This window comes from Microtus ochrogaster, linkage group LG2 (genome assembly GCF_000317375.1).
Source record: "Microtus ochrogaster isolate Prairie Vole_2 linkage group LG2, MicOch1.0, whole genome shotgun sequence".
NCBI classification, from domain to species: Eukaryota; Metazoa; Chordata; class Mammalia; order Rodentia; family Cricetidae; genus Microtus; species Microtus ochrogaster.
This window is the reverse complement of record NC_022028.1, coordinates 39,003,476-39,020,991: the sequence shown is the minus strand read 5'-3', so window position 1 is coordinate 39,020,991 and position 17,516 is coordinate 39,003,476. Positions and strand designations below refer to the sequence as shown.

Here is a 17,516-nt window from a genome sequence, read left to right as displayed (position 1 = left end):
AGCAAAACACTCATACACAAATGAGCAAGTAAATAGATAAATAAATAATAAATGAGTAGAATGACACACAAAAGAAGCAACTGAGTGCAGTGTCACAGATTTAGAACGCATATGTAATCTAAACCAAACCAAAAGCTACCGTTTTCTGTATTAGAGCTGGGAGTACAACTTAAAATGTGCCAATGACTCTCTAGTTCTATGCAGAACTGGGTTGAGGTACTTCATGATAAGTCAGAAATACTCATTGAAGACTTAAGTAATCAAAGCCTTACAGTGTTGAGCAAGCTGAGATCATATATTGCTGTCAAATGCACACAAAAATACAGTGCATATAAGATTGACTTCCCTACCTCCAACAGCTCAGTCACTCAACTGCAGATCTAGTCTGAGCTATAGACAGAATTGAAAACCAAACTAAAAAAGGTACATCTGTGACTATTGCACAGTCTATTCACAACCAAGTCCAAACTGTGAAGAAACAGGGGTTTCTTTACTGGTCCAGAAAGAAATGACTGAATTTTCCAAATATGTGTCAGTGAAAGCAAGAGACAGAGAGTGCCCAACAGGGCAAAGAAAGTGTTCTGAGGGTAGCAGTAGCAGAAAAACTGAAATTATTGAGGCAGTTTACTTCTCAGAAGAAAAAGCTTGAGAGTCTGCTCTTATTCTTACCTAACTGCAGCATCATCAATTGAGCAAATCACCTACTTTAAAGAGAAGTCATGGAGAAAAGTGAAAGAGCTATGACTTTATATTTAAAAAAGACTGACCAAGTTTTACAGAGAACTAGACAGTGAAAAGTAAAATATATGAACATAGAAAAATGTTTTTATTCTTCTGAATCATGTTAGAATCACAAACAGTATCTCACACCCTCAAAACCTGGTGCTTAGGCAGCACATGATCCCAAGTGAGTTTAATAAAATGGACTCATAAATCTAATACTTAAAAAGCAAAGGCTCAAATAAAAATATTTACTTTAAAAATGACTTTTCTACATAATAAACAAGAAAAGCAGTTTTCAGATAACAAATGCTAGAGCTCCCCACCCCCAAACTACTGGGTTAGCCCTGTAATCCCATGGAAAAACCATGGCTGCTCTTTAAGCATCTTTACCTGCTTTTGAGAGGACACCATTTCCTTTTGCTACACCAACATAGACCAGAATATTTACAACATCAGAAGCTTCAACGTGGAGATTTGTGGTTCCTATATCATGATCCTTAGCAGCAGCAACACCTGTGTGAGAAATGAGGCCTTTTATTCCCGAATACTATATGCATCTATAAAATCTAGTCACTAAAATCTATCAATAGAAATGCCACACACAAAACAACACAATAAAAATACAGACATGTTATAAGGAATTATTAAGTACTACTTAAATATACTGGTTGTTAATTCCTATACTACTACTTAATATTAAAAAGGGTTTCAATAGCATTATTTAAAAAACAGGCTTACTAATAGGTAAAAATCATTGGGCAATTTGCATTTAGGCTAAAATCTGCTAAACTCCCATAGAATCCCAACTTAAAGAGAAATATAAACATACTTACCATAGGCACTGCACAACCTGGGTCCTAGATCAGGGCGCACAAAAAACCCTGGCAAATGGGAGGCCAAATTGAACTTCCCTTCTGGGCTGCAATATTCTGGTAATGGCAGACTTCTCAAAAAGTCTTCATATCTAAAGACAACAACATAACAAACAACACAGCTTTAATTTTTTTTTAAATACAGACTTGCGTTTAAAGTATTCTGAAGTATAAAATGCCCCCCCCCTCCACCCCGAAACAGAGACAGGGTAGCAAGAGTTTCTTTGTATAGCCCTTGCTGTCCTGGAACTCACTCTGTAAACAAGCCTGGCATAGAGATCCACCTACCTACCTCAGCTTCCTTGTGTACTGCCCACCAAGAAGTACAAATTCTTAATTTGTGAAGAAGACTGCAATATCCTTCCCTTAAACTATACAACACCATTCTAGAACCAATCCCTTTAGAGTCTGAACTGGATTACTGTACAAGGCAGCCATAAAATATACATGATACTAATGTTTCAATTATACCTCCCTAAACATAGCAAATTAAAAGTTCCAGGAAGAGGAGGCCTACAACAAGACACTACAGTACCCTAAAACAAGTATTTCTTCAGGACAAAGTCTTACCCATGGATGAACCTACAGAAAACTTAGTTTTTGCTTTTTAGTTATTTATTTTTATGGAGAAAAACAAACAAACAACCTTACTGCTTATATTAATAGTTACTTATACTAGGAAAAAGCCCAGTTCATCTTCCCAAGTCATACCTTGCTGGCATCATGGTCTTGAAGTCTTCTCCAGATGGGCAGTCTTTCAACTTTAAAACAACCGTTTCTCCACTTTTGTTTTTCTGCCGTTCTACAAAAATAGTAGTTAGTTATATGAGCTATAATGTAGGCCATTTTATTCGTGAAAGAAATGTAAATGGCTGTACACAGATCCTTCATGGTCTTTTTCTTCATGTATTAGTGCAGCACTAACACATTTTAGATTGTATGTGTGTGTCCAAGGAGGCTTGGATCTCCTGGAGCTGAAATTACAGGCAGCTGTGAGCTATCCAAAGTGATACAAACTCGGGTCCTTTGAAGAGCTGCCGAACTATTTCTCCTGCCTCAAGATCTTATTATGGGATACATGGCATTAATCATCTAAAAGAAATTGCTCTTTAAAATTACTTATATTTGTTAATATTAGTCTTACATTTATAGTTTTTAATTTTCAAAGTGTTTAACATACACTATATAATTTAATGTCCACAATTTTTAAGGGTTACCAAAAGTCCATATTTGGAAACACAGTTTAAATTATGTCAAAAATAAGGAAATTAGTTAGGACTACAGTTAGGATTATGAACCATTATTTTGTTTCTGCGTGCTTTATTTTTTTTTGTCTTTTATAGACAGGGTCTTATTTTAGTTCAACTGGCCTCAAATTCATGAAGCAGTTGAGGATGCCCTAGAACTCTTCCCAAGTGCTAAGGATAGAGTTAAGTGTCACCACTCCCAGGGTTCTCTCTTTTTATAAACTGAAGAACAAGGTAAATATTGATACTTCACAGGTGAAGAATTCAAGTTGTTTTAGCAATTTATCGTCTTAGGGTTATGAGTAAGACAACAGTGAACAAAATAACATACTTGAAATTTCTTCAAAACCATCCCAGAACTCCTTAACGTTGGCATTTGAAATAATGCTGTCTTTGCAGTTCAGGAGATCAGCTTGGTGGTCTCCAAAATCCAGACTAACTGACTCTGCCTTCCACAAGCTCATGTTCATTTTCTTATGCACACCGGAAACCACTGCAGGCTTATGAATAAACACAAATAGATAACAGTTAAAAGACGCCTGGACACTTCAAAGCTTAAGTGTACATGCATTATTAAGTTGCAGGCCCTCTGGCAAATTTGTGAATATAAAGAAGGCTACTTACAAATAGTTCTGGACTTGGAAAGATGCTTAAATGTTGAGTGAAAACAATAATGAGAGAACACCATGGCAAGAATGGTGCACTTATTTATTTGGCTCTTTTCTTGTTTTGACACAGGATGTTTGCAATGCAACACAAGCTGTTCTCAAGCTTCAGTTTTCTGAGTGCAGGAACTATCACATCTGCCATCACACCCAATAACATGGCATATTTGTATAGAAATTTTGATTGATAATAATTTTCAGAAAAGAAGTCTGAAGATTGCAATTATAAGTAGCAGAAATATTTTCGGAGACTACTATCTATAGGCAAACTTTTTATAGGTACTAATCTATTGTAAGTATGCAAGAAACACATTAACACTTAAAAGTCAAGATTACAACACTGTATACACTGAATTTCTAACATTTAAAACATTTCTTTCACCTCTTCAAGAGTCCTGATAACTGAGCACAGGCATGATACCACAATCTAAGGCTAACGATTGACTATAAATGAATCTTGTCTTTTAGATCTCATGAATTCAGATTTTACAACATTGTTGAACTGAGAGACCAGTAACTAAAGATTTACTACTTCTAAAAAATCGAATAAACTATAAAAATATATTTGTTTGACTGATAAATTATTCAGTTTTTATTCCAGATAATAAAATACAGTTCTATAATAGAGAAATTATGAAACTATGACTTAAGAGTCTCTAAAAGATATTAACTAAGACACTTAAAATTCATCATAAAATAAAAGCCTCAATTTAGAATTTTTAACTACAGAATATTGTTTTAAAAAACTGCCCTGAGTCATGTCTCTTAGAACCTGGTCTATAAAATGAGTTTCAGGCCAGTTGAGGCTACATTGAGTTTGATTCCCAGCACTTAAGCAGTGGTTCACAAACATCTGCAACTCTAGTTCCAAGAGATCCAATGCCCTCTGATGGCCTTCACAGGCAATACCCATGCAAGTGGTGCATAGACACACATGCAAGAAAAACACCCACATATATAAAATGTAAAACAAAACAAATCCACGACCCACATATATAAAATGTAAAACAAAACAAATCCACGATGATATCTAGTTGAATGTCCCATTAATTGTTTTTTTCTTTTTTTAAAAAATATTTTGGTTTTTTTTTTAAAAAGATTTATTTTATTATGTATACAATGTTCCTTCGCATGTACACCTCCATGCCAGAAGAGGGCACCAAACCTCATTACAGATGGTTATGAGCCATCATGTGCTTGCTGGGAATTGAACTCAGGACCTCAGGAAGAACAGCCAGTGTTCTTAACCTCTGAGCCATCTCTCTAGCTCCATTAATTGTTTCTTCAATCAGTTAATAATATGTTCTTAAAATAGGCCCAGATATTAATTACTGCTGGCAATTCATACACTAGTTTCTATACAAAAGCACTCTCATTAAGCCTTTTACTAATCTTTAGAAAGATAGGTAACTGGTATAGTAAAATAAGTCCAAGTAGAATTCTAACGCTATTATCATCTGACTTCCCAATCAGACCTCATACCTCTGGTATTATTTTCCTGTAAATCTGCTGCACTGGCAATTAAATTGCCAGTTGTAGCTATCCCTTACAATGTATGTTAAAATTCCTTGATATTTAAGAGCCTTTCATTGTGATTTCTTTAAGCTGTGTATTTCTTTACCCCTCTCTTCTAGGTTCAGAACAAGCCAACCTAGTTATAGACTTCTCCAATATGTCAATTCCTTCCATACTAACTAGCAAAATCTCACTCAACTCCTAAGTAGTTCACAATCACTTGTTTGAATTAGCACCTTGGCTTAGCCATTCTCTTTTCACTTTCACAGCACATTTCATAAAGTCCTTAAAATCTTTAACACATTCATAAAAATTCATGATTGTTTCCTATCAAAAAGTTCCAACATAAAATGAAGTGTTCAAAATTTCAGTTCAGCAATGGTAGCAGATTCAAAGAGACTCAAAGGTACATGACACCAGTCTTGTGCATATGGAAAACCTAGATGGGGTACACTGGGGTTGTTTTGGACTGAGTGACCATTTTCACCAAATGGGATAGGTAACTTAAAGGTGGAGAATTGCTGTCATAAAATGATTCTCCACTCATTTCACAAAGCCTACTTAGTTTTAGGTTTTAAGATGTTCATTTCAATAGTTGGGCTGGTAAGATGGTTTAGCTAGTATAAGCGCTTATAGCCAAGCCTGATGCCCTGATCTCAATCCCTAGAAGCCCCCCAGTGGTGGAAGAACTCCCTGAAATTGTCCACTAACATTCACATGCACACAGCACAGAAACATATGCATAATATTTGAAGTTAAAAAAATATAAGTGTAGTAATGTGTTCCAAGGAGGAGGAAACAAATTAAACAATATAATACCATTAGGCAGGTAATTAATTCTGTTCATGATTTTTATATTAATCTACAAATTTATATTGCTTAATATCTAAGTCATATTAAGCATTAGCCAGAACTCTGATTATCAGGAAAATCTATTTTATTTGGGCAGAAATAAAAGAAACTCTACTGAATATTAAATAAAATGAAGGCAAGGCATGGTGGTGCTTGCCTTTTATCCCAACACTTGGGGAGGCAGAAGCAGTTGGATTTCTGTAAGTTTAAGGTCAACCTTGTTTAAATAGTGACTTCCAGGACAGCCAAAGCTACATAGAAGAACCCGTCCCAAAAATTCAAAAGATCTGATGAATTAAGTCAGGGTGTGCAGTCAGTGGAAAAGTGCATGCTTTACATTGGGCAGACCTTGGGCTTATCACAAACCTATATAAGGTTAAAAAAATGAGTATTTTTAAAATGTTTAATAAGCATTTAAAGGAAACACATCTATGTTTTCATCAGTTTAATACAATTGCTTTTCACATTACAAATTAGTAAAAGACAAAACATAAATCAGAACAAAGAATTAAATTTTAACTTAATTTTAAATCTATTACTAATGCATTTCTACTCATTAACTAAAACTAAAACTGTCTGTTAAATAATCTACTTGTACAATTATATATATCTGGAAAAACCAGAAATCCAGAAAATAATAATTGTGGTAATTTGAAGTAGGGTTCCTCTTTACTCCTGCTCAGGTGCATGGAAAGTGTTAATCACTATAGCACACTTACCTGTCCTTGTTTCCAACACTCTTTGAAAAGTTTCCAGTTATTACTATTCTTATAATCCTTAAGCCATATAATATGCTGGTCACAGATCCAAGAATGTGGTATATCACTATATAATTTATTGCTTTCATTCATGGCAGATTTTCGGCTTTCTTTAGGTTCTTCATTAGGCTCTGATTTTACATTAATCTTGGCGGTTTTATTTGGTGGAATTTTGTTTTCAACAACTGATGCAATGATGTCATCAAGAATGTTAGGCATAGTCCGTCCACTTTTGCCACTCTATTAAAAAAACAAACAATTTCTGAAAACATTGAGGACTCTAAGTTTGGCAATGCAAGAAGTTTCGGGCTCTGAGGGAATTAGAAGTAATCATTCTGTTTTACAAATTAGTGTGAACTCAGGCAGAGGGAGTAAGGCTAAACCCTCCAAAGGGTTAAAACCTCTTGCTTTTAAAGCAACTACAACATTTGATCTCTATTATTTTATTTTTCCTTTCACTTGATGAATAATTAAAACTTGCAAGTTTTACAGATATTTTCGTATAGGTCTGCTTTCCTCCACTGCACATGTAACCTTCCAGTTGTAAAGGAAGCTCTCCTGCACTCCCAACATTCCACCCGAGAAAAGACGGAAGACTCTGGCTTTAAATTTTGAATTAGAATGAGACCAGACCTAGCTATTTACTTCATCTGCATCTTTTCTGTTAGAACACAACTAACCATTAAATCTCTATACAAATTTAAAGTCCAAATTTAAAACCAGAGGCTGGGGGATAGCTAAATGGAATGTCACCCCAAGTCCAACAAACAATAAGTAGTTGTTATACTCACTGAGGCTCCCATTGAATACACTGGAGCAAAGGCAATGCCAGCGTCTGTGGAGCCCACTCGAAGCTTGCCAGCTGTAGTAGTCAGCAAATCACGCAGGGTTGAACCCTGTTCGTTGTTCTGGGAAGCTGGAGGTGATGCACTGTCATTTGGAGAGTCAGAGGCATCTTGTTCTCCCTCTTCTTTAATTTCCTTTTCAAGAGCAAATTCGTTGTTTTCTGAAATATAATTTAACAAAAATTGCGCAGATATTTAATAGTAAAGTATAGGAAAACCAGGTACCCTGCACTATAGAGTGAAGAGTGAAAACCTGTGGCACCAGTTCATTCACCCGACCACAAAGCAGATGAGTTAAATCCCTCAGAAGACTAACTTTGGATGAAAACGTCTTCCTCAGTATCTCAGATTTGTAGCTCAGTGTCTACCTGCTGCGGATGAAAACAGTCAAGCACTAGCAGAAAATACAATTAATTTAGAAACAGAGTGTTCTGTTGGTTTTGAAAACTTCATAAATGAGCACATAACTAATTTTGATATCATCAATCTTAGGGAGAGCTGGTTCTTAAAGAGGGCAAATACTTTCTTGATCCTAAGCTATAAAGCAAATTATTTACAGTTTATGCACAGTAAGTACACTGGTATACCTCCGCCCTTGAATACAAACTTCAACAGTTGGTTACCTTGTTTTTCCTCTCTGGCTTTTTGTTCAGCAAGATCAGCTAGCCAGTGCAGCGGTGACTGGGACTCTGGAGGGGTCAATCTGCTGTCTGTGCTTACACTTCCAGGGCTGCTATCGCCATTACTCTGAGATTTCTGGGGAGTGGTCTGCTGCTGAGACTCGGGTATGCACAGAGAACTTTTATTACTGTGGTTAAGAACATTCTGTAAAACCTATAAGGGTGAGACAGTTGAATTTTCAAACACTATTTCCCCAATTATTCAGAGTTAAAAGCAGTCACTAAAAGACATCTACACAATTAAAGAAACACAAACCTAGAGCAAAACTTTTTTGGCTTTCTTTTGAGATAGTCCCACAGCATATCCCAGGTTCGCCTAGAACTCATTTGTGCAGCTACAGCTAGCCTTGAATTCAAAGCAATTCTGCCATGCTGGATCATTTAACTGAGTTTCAAACACTGAAAGCTGTGTCATTTAACTATAGGCTGTATATGAATACTTTTGTACTTACTTGAGACACACCATTTATTGTAGGAAAATTTCCAACTTGTATGTTCTGTTTGTTAGTACAGTGACAATGGGATTTAATGCCATATTTTTCCCTAAGTACATGCATGGCATCAAGAAGATCTGTCAACACTGTAAAACAGAACAGCAGTTAGTAAAGAATACCACTGGCTGTTAAGAGCACACACTTTCCTTAGTATGCTCGAGGACCTGGAACAGCAGAGTACTTGTGATTTCTCACAAGTATCTATTATTCAGTAATACCCTTCAAATAACACAAATCTACCACCACCCAAATTTGTATTAATTTCTTATAGTCTCATTATTAAGGTATCGGTATGCTCAAAACTTGTAGGAAGCTGCACTATACCCACACTTTATCATTATTCAATTTCCCTCTTCCATTGTTTCTGTGTGGTTTTCTATTCTGAGTCTAAGAAAGGACTATTCCTGTCTTTATTAAATATAAGAGTTGCTATAATTTTGAAGACAGTTCAATTAGTTAAGCCATACTTTAAAAAAAAAATACTTGCTTTTGGGGTGGGTGGGTTGGGGGTTGACCCTAACACTTGTTGTGTGCATAACCAAGGTTGTCCTCAAACACATGGCAAGCACAGCCTCTGAAATGCTGAGCTTACAGGTACTCATCACCATGCCCAGCAGACACAACTGGAGATGTGGACTCACCAGAACCAGGTATGATCTGAGTTGGCATTAGATGTTTATGGTCGTGAGGCTGCCCTTTCACACACTTCATCCAAGCATACAGCTCTTTATCTGTAAGAAAAGATACCTTGTTTTCAAGGGAATTCTTTCTTAAGTATAAAAGTGATTTTAGAGTTACATAAAATTGCAGTGGCAGTCTTCTATTTTGCTTTATTCTATTTTTAAATAAGTCAGAAAAGATACTTAACCACCTGATGAATCTTGATAAAAGCACTGATTGACATAGGAAAGGGGTTGTGTATAGTAACACTTTCTTTTTCTTTTTTTTTTTTAAAGATTTATTTATTTATTATGTATACAGTATTCTCAGTACTCTGTCTGCAGGCCAGAAGAGGGCACCAGACCTCATTACAGATGGTTGTGAACCAACCATGTGGTTGCTGGGAATTGAACTCAGGACCTTTGGAAGAGCAGCCAGTGCTCTTAACCGCCGAGCCATCTCTCCAGCCCTGTAGTAACACTTTCTAAAATGACTATTCTTTGCTATTGTTAATGTAAAGGTCACTTCTAATTTCTGATTCCAAACTGTAGTTGCTCTTCTTTTGACTCTTAGTTATTTTCTATGCATAAGAGATTATTCTAGACTACTTATACTGTCTTAGACTACTTATACAAGTTTAAGGACACTGCTACCTTATTTTGCTACTGTTCAATAAACAATGATATGAGTCTTGGGATGAGCCCTTATCTAATATGTGCAGGGCTATGGCTGAAATAACTACCAACATGCAAGCAAAACAAACAAAGTTTTAAGACACAAAAAAGATTAACACTCTATAAAGCCAGTATTAATTGCTATTACTGATCTCAAAACAGGCTTCCTACATTGAGCTGCAATGTGAGGTATAGCATGGACATTACATATGCCTCAGAGAGCTTTATGAATTTACTGACACAGGCAATTACTTACAATGTGGATCTAAGAGCTTCAAAACAAAATGAAACAAAACAAATTAAAAAAAAACCCACAAAGCTCAAGCAATTCAGCATAAATCCTAGAACTGCTTCATTAAAATCCTAGATTAAAAAAATGAGATTAATTTTTAGTAAATAGACTCCAGAAGCATTCCTTCACAAGGCCGAAAGGGAACCTACAGCTGGTGTTTACATTAGTTACTTAAGTTGATTCGCATTATGTAACAGTACATATTGAACCTACCCTCTCTGAGTTTTAAAAAAGCTTTTAATGGAAAAGTCAAACAATATACAAGGACATGTACTCAGGGCACAGGTTATATGCTTGAAAGACTAATAGGGTCTCTAACAAGCTTTATAGCTCCCAACTAGACAGTAAAATGGAAGCTGACAGCAATCCTATTTATTATAACATTCCACCATGTTTAAAAGGGGGGGGGGAACTGTTATGGAGTATACACTGTAACAATATAAAATAAGCCTTTAAAATCTGACAAAGGAGAAACAAAAGTCCCATGAACTGGACAAAAAGAACATGTGCCCTACCTCTAAGCTACACCACCAAACCCAAAGAAGCTATTTAAATGCCAAGGTGTAATTCTTAACACGGTTGTAACATTTTATTCACTTTTACTCTCATAGCCCAGGAAAATACAGTTCAAAATTTTCAGAAATGCCTATACATACTTAGGTCTTATTGGTAGTAAACAACATATAAGAAAAAGGTTGAGGGGCTGGAGAGATGGCTCAGTGGTTAAGAGCATTGCCTGCTCTTCCAAAAGGTCCTGAGTTCAATTCCCAGCAACCATATGGTGGCTCACAACCATCTGTAAAGAGGTCTGGCGCCCTCTTCTGGCCTTCAGGCATACAGACAGAATATTGTATACATAATAAATAAATAAATAAATAAATAAATAAATAAATAAATATTTTTTTAAAAAAACAGAAAGGTTGAGAAAGTCAGGCAATTCTACCAACGGGAAAAGACACTGATGCTAAGCCATGGTTCTTCCTAACAACCAAGCCCAGAACACTGGAATGACACAACATTTATCCCTTCGACAGTTTCTAATCCCTACACTTCACCCTAACTTTGCGTATAACTAACTAATGGATACCATGACTGAATAGCTACTTCCTAAACAGTCTTACAGCACACCATTGTTCTTTTTGAAAAATATATAATGATAAACATGGTCTTATTATAGACCCCGAACTGAACTTGAACATGAGTCAATCTTGCCTCAGTTTCATGTACGACAATACCTGTACAATAGTATTCTTTTTTTTTTTTTTTTTAGTGGTGGGGAATGAACCCTCAGTCTTGTACATGTTATGCAAGTATACTATCAATAGTTACATAAAAGGCCTGTGGCAAGCCTTGATACATTTAGTAATTTCCTTTTAAAACTGTATCTTCAACTACATTAGTAAGTGAAATACTAATACCATTTTGTGTCTAAAAATTATGGACAACAGTTTCAAAGTCTGTGCTAGAAAGATTTATGGGATAGCTGAGTATGCTGGCACACACTTTTAATTCCAGCACTCAGGCAGGTGGATCTCTGAGTTTAAGGCTAGACTGGTCTACAGAAAGTTCCAGGACAGCCAAGGCTACACAGAGAAAGCCTGTCTCCAAACATCAAAAACCAACCAACAACAACAAAAAGATTTGATAAAGGGCACTAAAGGCGGTATATTCTTGAAAAAGTTGTTTAAACATTAAAGACTGATAAGTGACTTAACAGGAATGACTTCTGAATTAGAAGATTTTTGAAAGATATCAGGAACTGTGAAATGGATTATGAAAGCAAAAAGACCTCGGCTAAATTTGAACTTATTGACTTAAGAAATTCTGCCTCATAATGGCTCTTCCCAGAGGGTAAAAGATGAAGACGGGAAGCTTCATTCCAAATGCAGACACTACCAAAGCGAGGCAGTTCCTCTTCCTTACCCAAATGTTATGACTACCCACAATGCAACAAACCCACAACACTAAGGAAGGATATGAGTAATCGAGTATCTCCACTTAACCCCATTAAGCTATGTGCCAACCTCTAGAACTCTTCCTTTCCTTGGCCTTGTAACAATCCAAGCAAGCCACGAACCCACACTTGCGGCAGACCCAGTGGACATTAAACAGTGTCGCTTCACACGCGTCACACATCTCCCGGACACCTCGCACTGCTCTTTTCCAGGCAATTTTGGCTGAAATATGGAGAAAGCAGCAATTAAAGGCAAGCATGTTGTCTGGTGCACTTTTGTATAAAATACAACAAAAATAAAGATGTGACAACAAATCAATAATGTCTATGGCTATCTTCATGTAAAAACAGAGTAGATCCTTGTTTCTCTATTCTAGGACAGCCACAAACCAACTGTCCTCCTGCTTCCACTTAATGAGTATGAGGATTGTACCCAAAAGCAGGTATCCTGAAAATGAGTACAATTCTTTAGAAGACCCAGAAAGAATCCTAAGTAAATATTTAAATGGCTGGCTTATACCCAAAACAGGGTTACTACCACGTGTGCAGTACTGCATGGCTGGTGGGATCTTTGGCCTTAACCAAGGATAGTAAGCACTCATAGCCCTCTTTTCAGTTATGACACAAAAATACAATGTTTCTAATTATTGCCAGATGTACTTTTGCAAACAATCCACTGATTTTTAGGGGAAAAAAACTAAGAGGGAAAAGTGCACACTGAGAGCATATGCCACACTAGTGCTCACTGATGCCAAGTGCTTTACGTTCAAGTGAACAGGATCCATGGAATTAATTTGTAAACAAGTAGTTTAACTTTAACTTTTCTGTTTACAGGTCTGATATTTAAAGACATCTGCAAAAAGTTATAGTTAAAGAAGTGGAGATTCAAATATAAAAAACTGATCATGTATACACAAAAATGATACTGTACAACTTTTCATGTAAAAACATTGTCATACTAGTCCATGTTGTAGCAGTTATAAAAACATTGTGATTTCATGAATAATCGGTTCAATTTCAAAAGGGAATTATCTGTATCTCAAGTATGTAAGAGGTGGCATTATCACAGCCCAAACACCAATAAAATTAGGTAAGATGGGACTTATAGATTAAGCACAATACAGAGAGAATTCTTTAAAGGAAATCTGTAGAGTGTGTTATATTAACTTCCTTACCATCCTTTTTCACCCAGGACAAAGCTGTTTTCTCAGATGTTACTAACTGACAGAACTTATCACCTATTATATCCAAGATATATTTAGAGGTTTCAACATCTATTTCATCATCTTCATAATTTTCATGTGTCCACAAACTCATGGCTTCATCATCATATTGGTCAGGAGAAGAGAAACCATCTATCCTGACCACTCCATTTTTACTAAATGACAATCTGAAACAATAAAACATAAAACCATTAGATACTAAGATTAGAAATAACTTTTATGTTTCTACATTATAAATTTTATAATTTAAAACCATGAAATAGAATGGCTTCTCACAAGTACATAAGTTATTAATCAATTACAAGCCTCGGGCACTATTTAGTGGCATGGTAAGCAGAACTGACTTTACATTATTTCAAGAGATGAAAGTTAGGGAATCTAAAGCTCACTGGTACAGCAATTACCCAGCAGGCACAATGGCCTGATTTCCAACTTTCAATAGGGCAACACCAACCATTTATTATTAGGTAACTACAGTCAGCTGTTAACTATTAGGAACACTGTCCAAACAGTATATGAGTAAGAGAGTCAATATGTCTGCCCAATGTTATCAACGCAGTATTGTTATTTTTTGCTTTCTCTTTCGCACCCACGCAATGATACACATTGCAACCCAATCTGGCCTTGAAGCAGCACCAATTTTCCTGTGAAAGCTTCCTGAGTTCTGGAATTATAAGCATATACCACCATGCCTGCCTGATGTGTGATTTTTCAACTATTCTTTCTTAGTCTGAAATTGAGAAAGTTAAAAATGTCTGTAATCATCTTGGAATTTTTAGTTTGTCATCATATACAGTTTTTTACTTTAGTGAGATGTTTAGTTTTTGAGATAAGCCTTAAACTTCTAAACCCTTATTCCTTTTCTCTGATAAACATCACTGATTTTAGGTTATTTGAATTATCGTCAACCAGCTTTGTCTTTATCAGAACATTTCTTTTTGTCAAATCCAAGGCTTTCTCATCTTCCTCAAAACTACTCCTTCGACACCACTGCAATTTCTTCCACACTTGTTTGAGCACCACTTCCTGTAACTGTAACATCTTTCTAGTCTGCCTTGCCTTTAGGGACTGCTGGCCACAGACTCCGAACTAAAGTGGGGAAAAAAAAAAAAAAAGAATGCATGGTTTTTGTTTTGTTTTTTTTTTTTGAGATAAGGTCTCTCTACATAGCCCAGGTTGAACTGAAACCCACAGAGATCAGACTGCTTCTGATACATCTGTGGAACTACAGTAAGGACTATGTGCAACTAACTATCTTATCTCTTTAACGTTCGTTAAGTATCCACACATTTTCAAATCAAATAATCCTTGACAGGTTATATATAAACTTCACAGAGGCACTGAGGACCAAAGACGATATTCAAGAACAAGAACAACAGATTTTAGAATGGGAGTTTTCACTGGTGGAATTACCTAGATCTCTGTTTTTTAATCAAGTTTATGAATGAGGTTTTACATTTAAAGTACTTAGCAATATTTATATTAAACTAATAAATTAATCTATAATGATTTTTATATTCTACTAGCAAACTTGTGAACTATGACAGTATACATTAGCTATAATATGTTTTGTTTTGGTCTTTGTTTTTAGAGCCAGGCTTTCTCTCTGTAGCTTTGGAGCCTGTCCTGGAACTAGCTCTGTAGCCCAGGCTGGCCTCGAACTCAGAGATCTGCCTGCCTCTGCCTCCCAAGTGCTGGGATTAAAGGCATGTGCCACCACCTCCAGGCACATTAGCTATAATATGTAAGTGTATATTTAACAAAAGTTATGAGCACTCCTATGTAAGAAGACAATGACATGTTTTCATAGCCAAGACAGTTTTTAATCTGCATTTACAGACAACAATGTTTACTTAAAGTAGTATGTTAAACTATTTTGGCAAAAGCAAATACCTTTTAAAGAAATTTTTAAAGTCAAGAACTGGATATTTTCTTGCCATTTTTAGAAAAAAAAAACACTAATATTTCTGATTAAGGAAGAATTAATCTTCCAGAAGGACGATGCAGGAACATAGTGACTGAACAATAATGTGATGAGGCTACAGTCAGCAGTGTAACAGTGCAGCATGACTAGCACTGTTCACACTAGGTCACAACTAAGACACACTCCCAGATCCAGAAAAGGGGCTCTTAAAATCCCAGTACAATTTCCAATATCCTTACCCTGCCACTTCCTGTATTTTGACTTACCTTCTAAAGTAGTAAAATCTACAAAATACTGGTGAGTGAGTTGATTCTTCTCCTTTTTTACTACGAATAAGTCTACATTCTCGGCACTTTTGTAAATTGGGCCCTATCTCACAGCAAGAGTCATCTTGCAAAAAGGATTCTCCAGTTTGCTTCAGCTTTTTGACTTTTCGCCAGTCTTTCAGCACTGAACGAGGAATACCAGCTGTAACATTAGAAGGAAATTATTAACAGGATTATGTTTTACAAAAAGGAATACTCTTTGGGATTAAATCCTAGTTGATTACACTCAATTTCAGTTACCTGATGGACAACTGCTCAAGTCTACAACATCCTTTGTTTACCTGCTCACCCATTCTAACCAGCCAGGAAAGGAAGGCAGCATACCCTCTGATGATAGGAAATCTTTAAGCATTGCATATTCAGATAAATATAATACCAAATACAAGAATCATCCACACTAATACACACTTAGCTTAAAAGAAGCTTGTCAGCAGGTGTGGAGGTCATGCCTGTAGCTCTAGCACTGGGGAAGCCAGGGCAGGATGAGCACATATGCCAGGCCAGCCAGAGATATCTAGTGAGTGTCTCAAAAAAAAAAAAAACACTGCCATCACCAAAACAGTCACCATCTTTAGCTTGTGACAAGAAAATTGTATTTGACATCAATATATCGATGAGAACAGTATATCTTTTGGGGAAAAAAAGGTTTGAAGAAAGAAGAGGTCCATAATATGAACTGGAAATAATTAAAAAATAAAATGAATACACAAAGCAATCAAACTGGTCCCCATTACGAGTATTCTAAAGCGCAGGCGTGAAGGCAATCTTTGCAAACACAGTGAGATCCCTTCTCAAGTGTAAAAAGGAAAAACAAGCCGGGCGATGGTGATGCACGCCTTTAATCCCAGCACTCGGGAGACGGAGGCAGGTGGATCTCTGTGAGTTCGAGGCCAGCCTGATCTAGGAGAGCTAGTTCCAGGACTGGCTCCAAAGCTACAGAAACCCTGTCTCAAAAATCCTAAAACAACAACAACAACAACAAAAAGGAAAAACAAAACAACCTCTCAAGTTGAGTACAGTCTAATATTTGTAGGTAAAAGATTTATTTACCACATTCAGCACCATTGTTCCTGTTCATTAACAGGAATTAGCAAGGAGCATTAGTTACAACAATCAGTCATCTGTATACCATGAGCAAGCTGCAGTCCAGAAGAATCCACAAAGTACATACAAAACTATAATTCTACCCATAAAAATCTAAAAGATAGCCATTTAAGAGCAAGTTTTATTGCCAACAAAACTACGCTTTTGAAACCAGAAATGTCTTTTAGAAAACTCCTGTCTAGAAGTCCTACTGATATCTATTTATTGATAGTGTAAACAATATAATTATACATACATACACAATCACTATCACATAGGTACAACGTTTAAAGCTGGATTAAAGTACTAAGGTCTTTTTAATATTGCTGCTTATTTCTCATTTCCCTCTTTTTAGTCTTATCTTAGGGCCAGAAGTCATTAGCCCAGTATACAATACGCTCATGTATATAGCACATGATAGTTACTGACATGGTATAAAGATGTTTCCAGGGCTACAGAGATGGCTCTCCAGTCAAGAGCATTGGCAGTTCTTCCAGAAGACTAAGGTTGAATTTCCAGCACCCACATGGAATTTCACAAACTTCAATTCTACTTCCATGGGATCCAGTGCTATTTTCTGGGCTCCATAGGAACCAGACACATATGTAGTGCACAAATATTCAGGCAGGAAAACACCCATACACATAAAATAAAAATAAATCCTTTAGCCAGGCGGTGGTGGCGCATGCCTTTAATCCCAGGACTCGGGAGGCAGAGGCAGGCGGATCT

At 36.4% G+C, this 17,516-nt stretch overlaps 1 protein-coding gene across 7 annotated transcripts in view; it reads right to left on the bottom strand.

Moving 5' to 3' along the window:
• The window catches only part of Jmjd1c (jumonji domain containing 1C), a 169,385-nt gene that overhangs the window by 11,160 nt on the left and 140,709 nt on the right, over positions 1–17,516 (bottom strand). For 6 of the 7 annotated variants that reach the window (XM_013351165.2, XM_026785830.1, XM_013351163.2 and 3 more), the window contains 12 exons: positions 15,645–15,846; positions 13,407–13,621; positions 12,302–12,454; positions 9,293–9,382; positions 8,610–8,737; positions 8,101–8,311; positions 7,424–7,638; positions 6,594–6,872; positions 3,174–3,342; positions 2,307–2,397; positions 1,557–1,687; positions 1,114–1,236 (listed from right to left, as the gene is read on the bottom strand). In XM_013351165.2, the coding sequence (XP_013206619.1) occupies positions 1,114–1,236; positions 1,557–1,687; positions 2,307–2,397; positions 3,174–3,342; positions 6,594–6,872; positions 7,424–7,638; positions 8,101–8,311; positions 8,610–8,737; positions 9,293–9,382; positions 12,302–12,454; positions 13,407–13,621; positions 15,645–15,846 (2,007 nt within the window). The remainder of the gene's footprint in view (positions 1–1,113; positions 1,237–1,556; positions 1,688–2,306; positions 2,398–3,173; positions 3,343–6,593; positions 6,873–7,423; positions 7,639–8,100; positions 8,312–8,609; positions 8,738–9,292; positions 9,383–12,301; positions 12,455–13,406; positions 13,622–15,644; positions 15,847–17,516) is intronic. The other variant, XM_013351164.2, reaches the window with a different exon arrangement.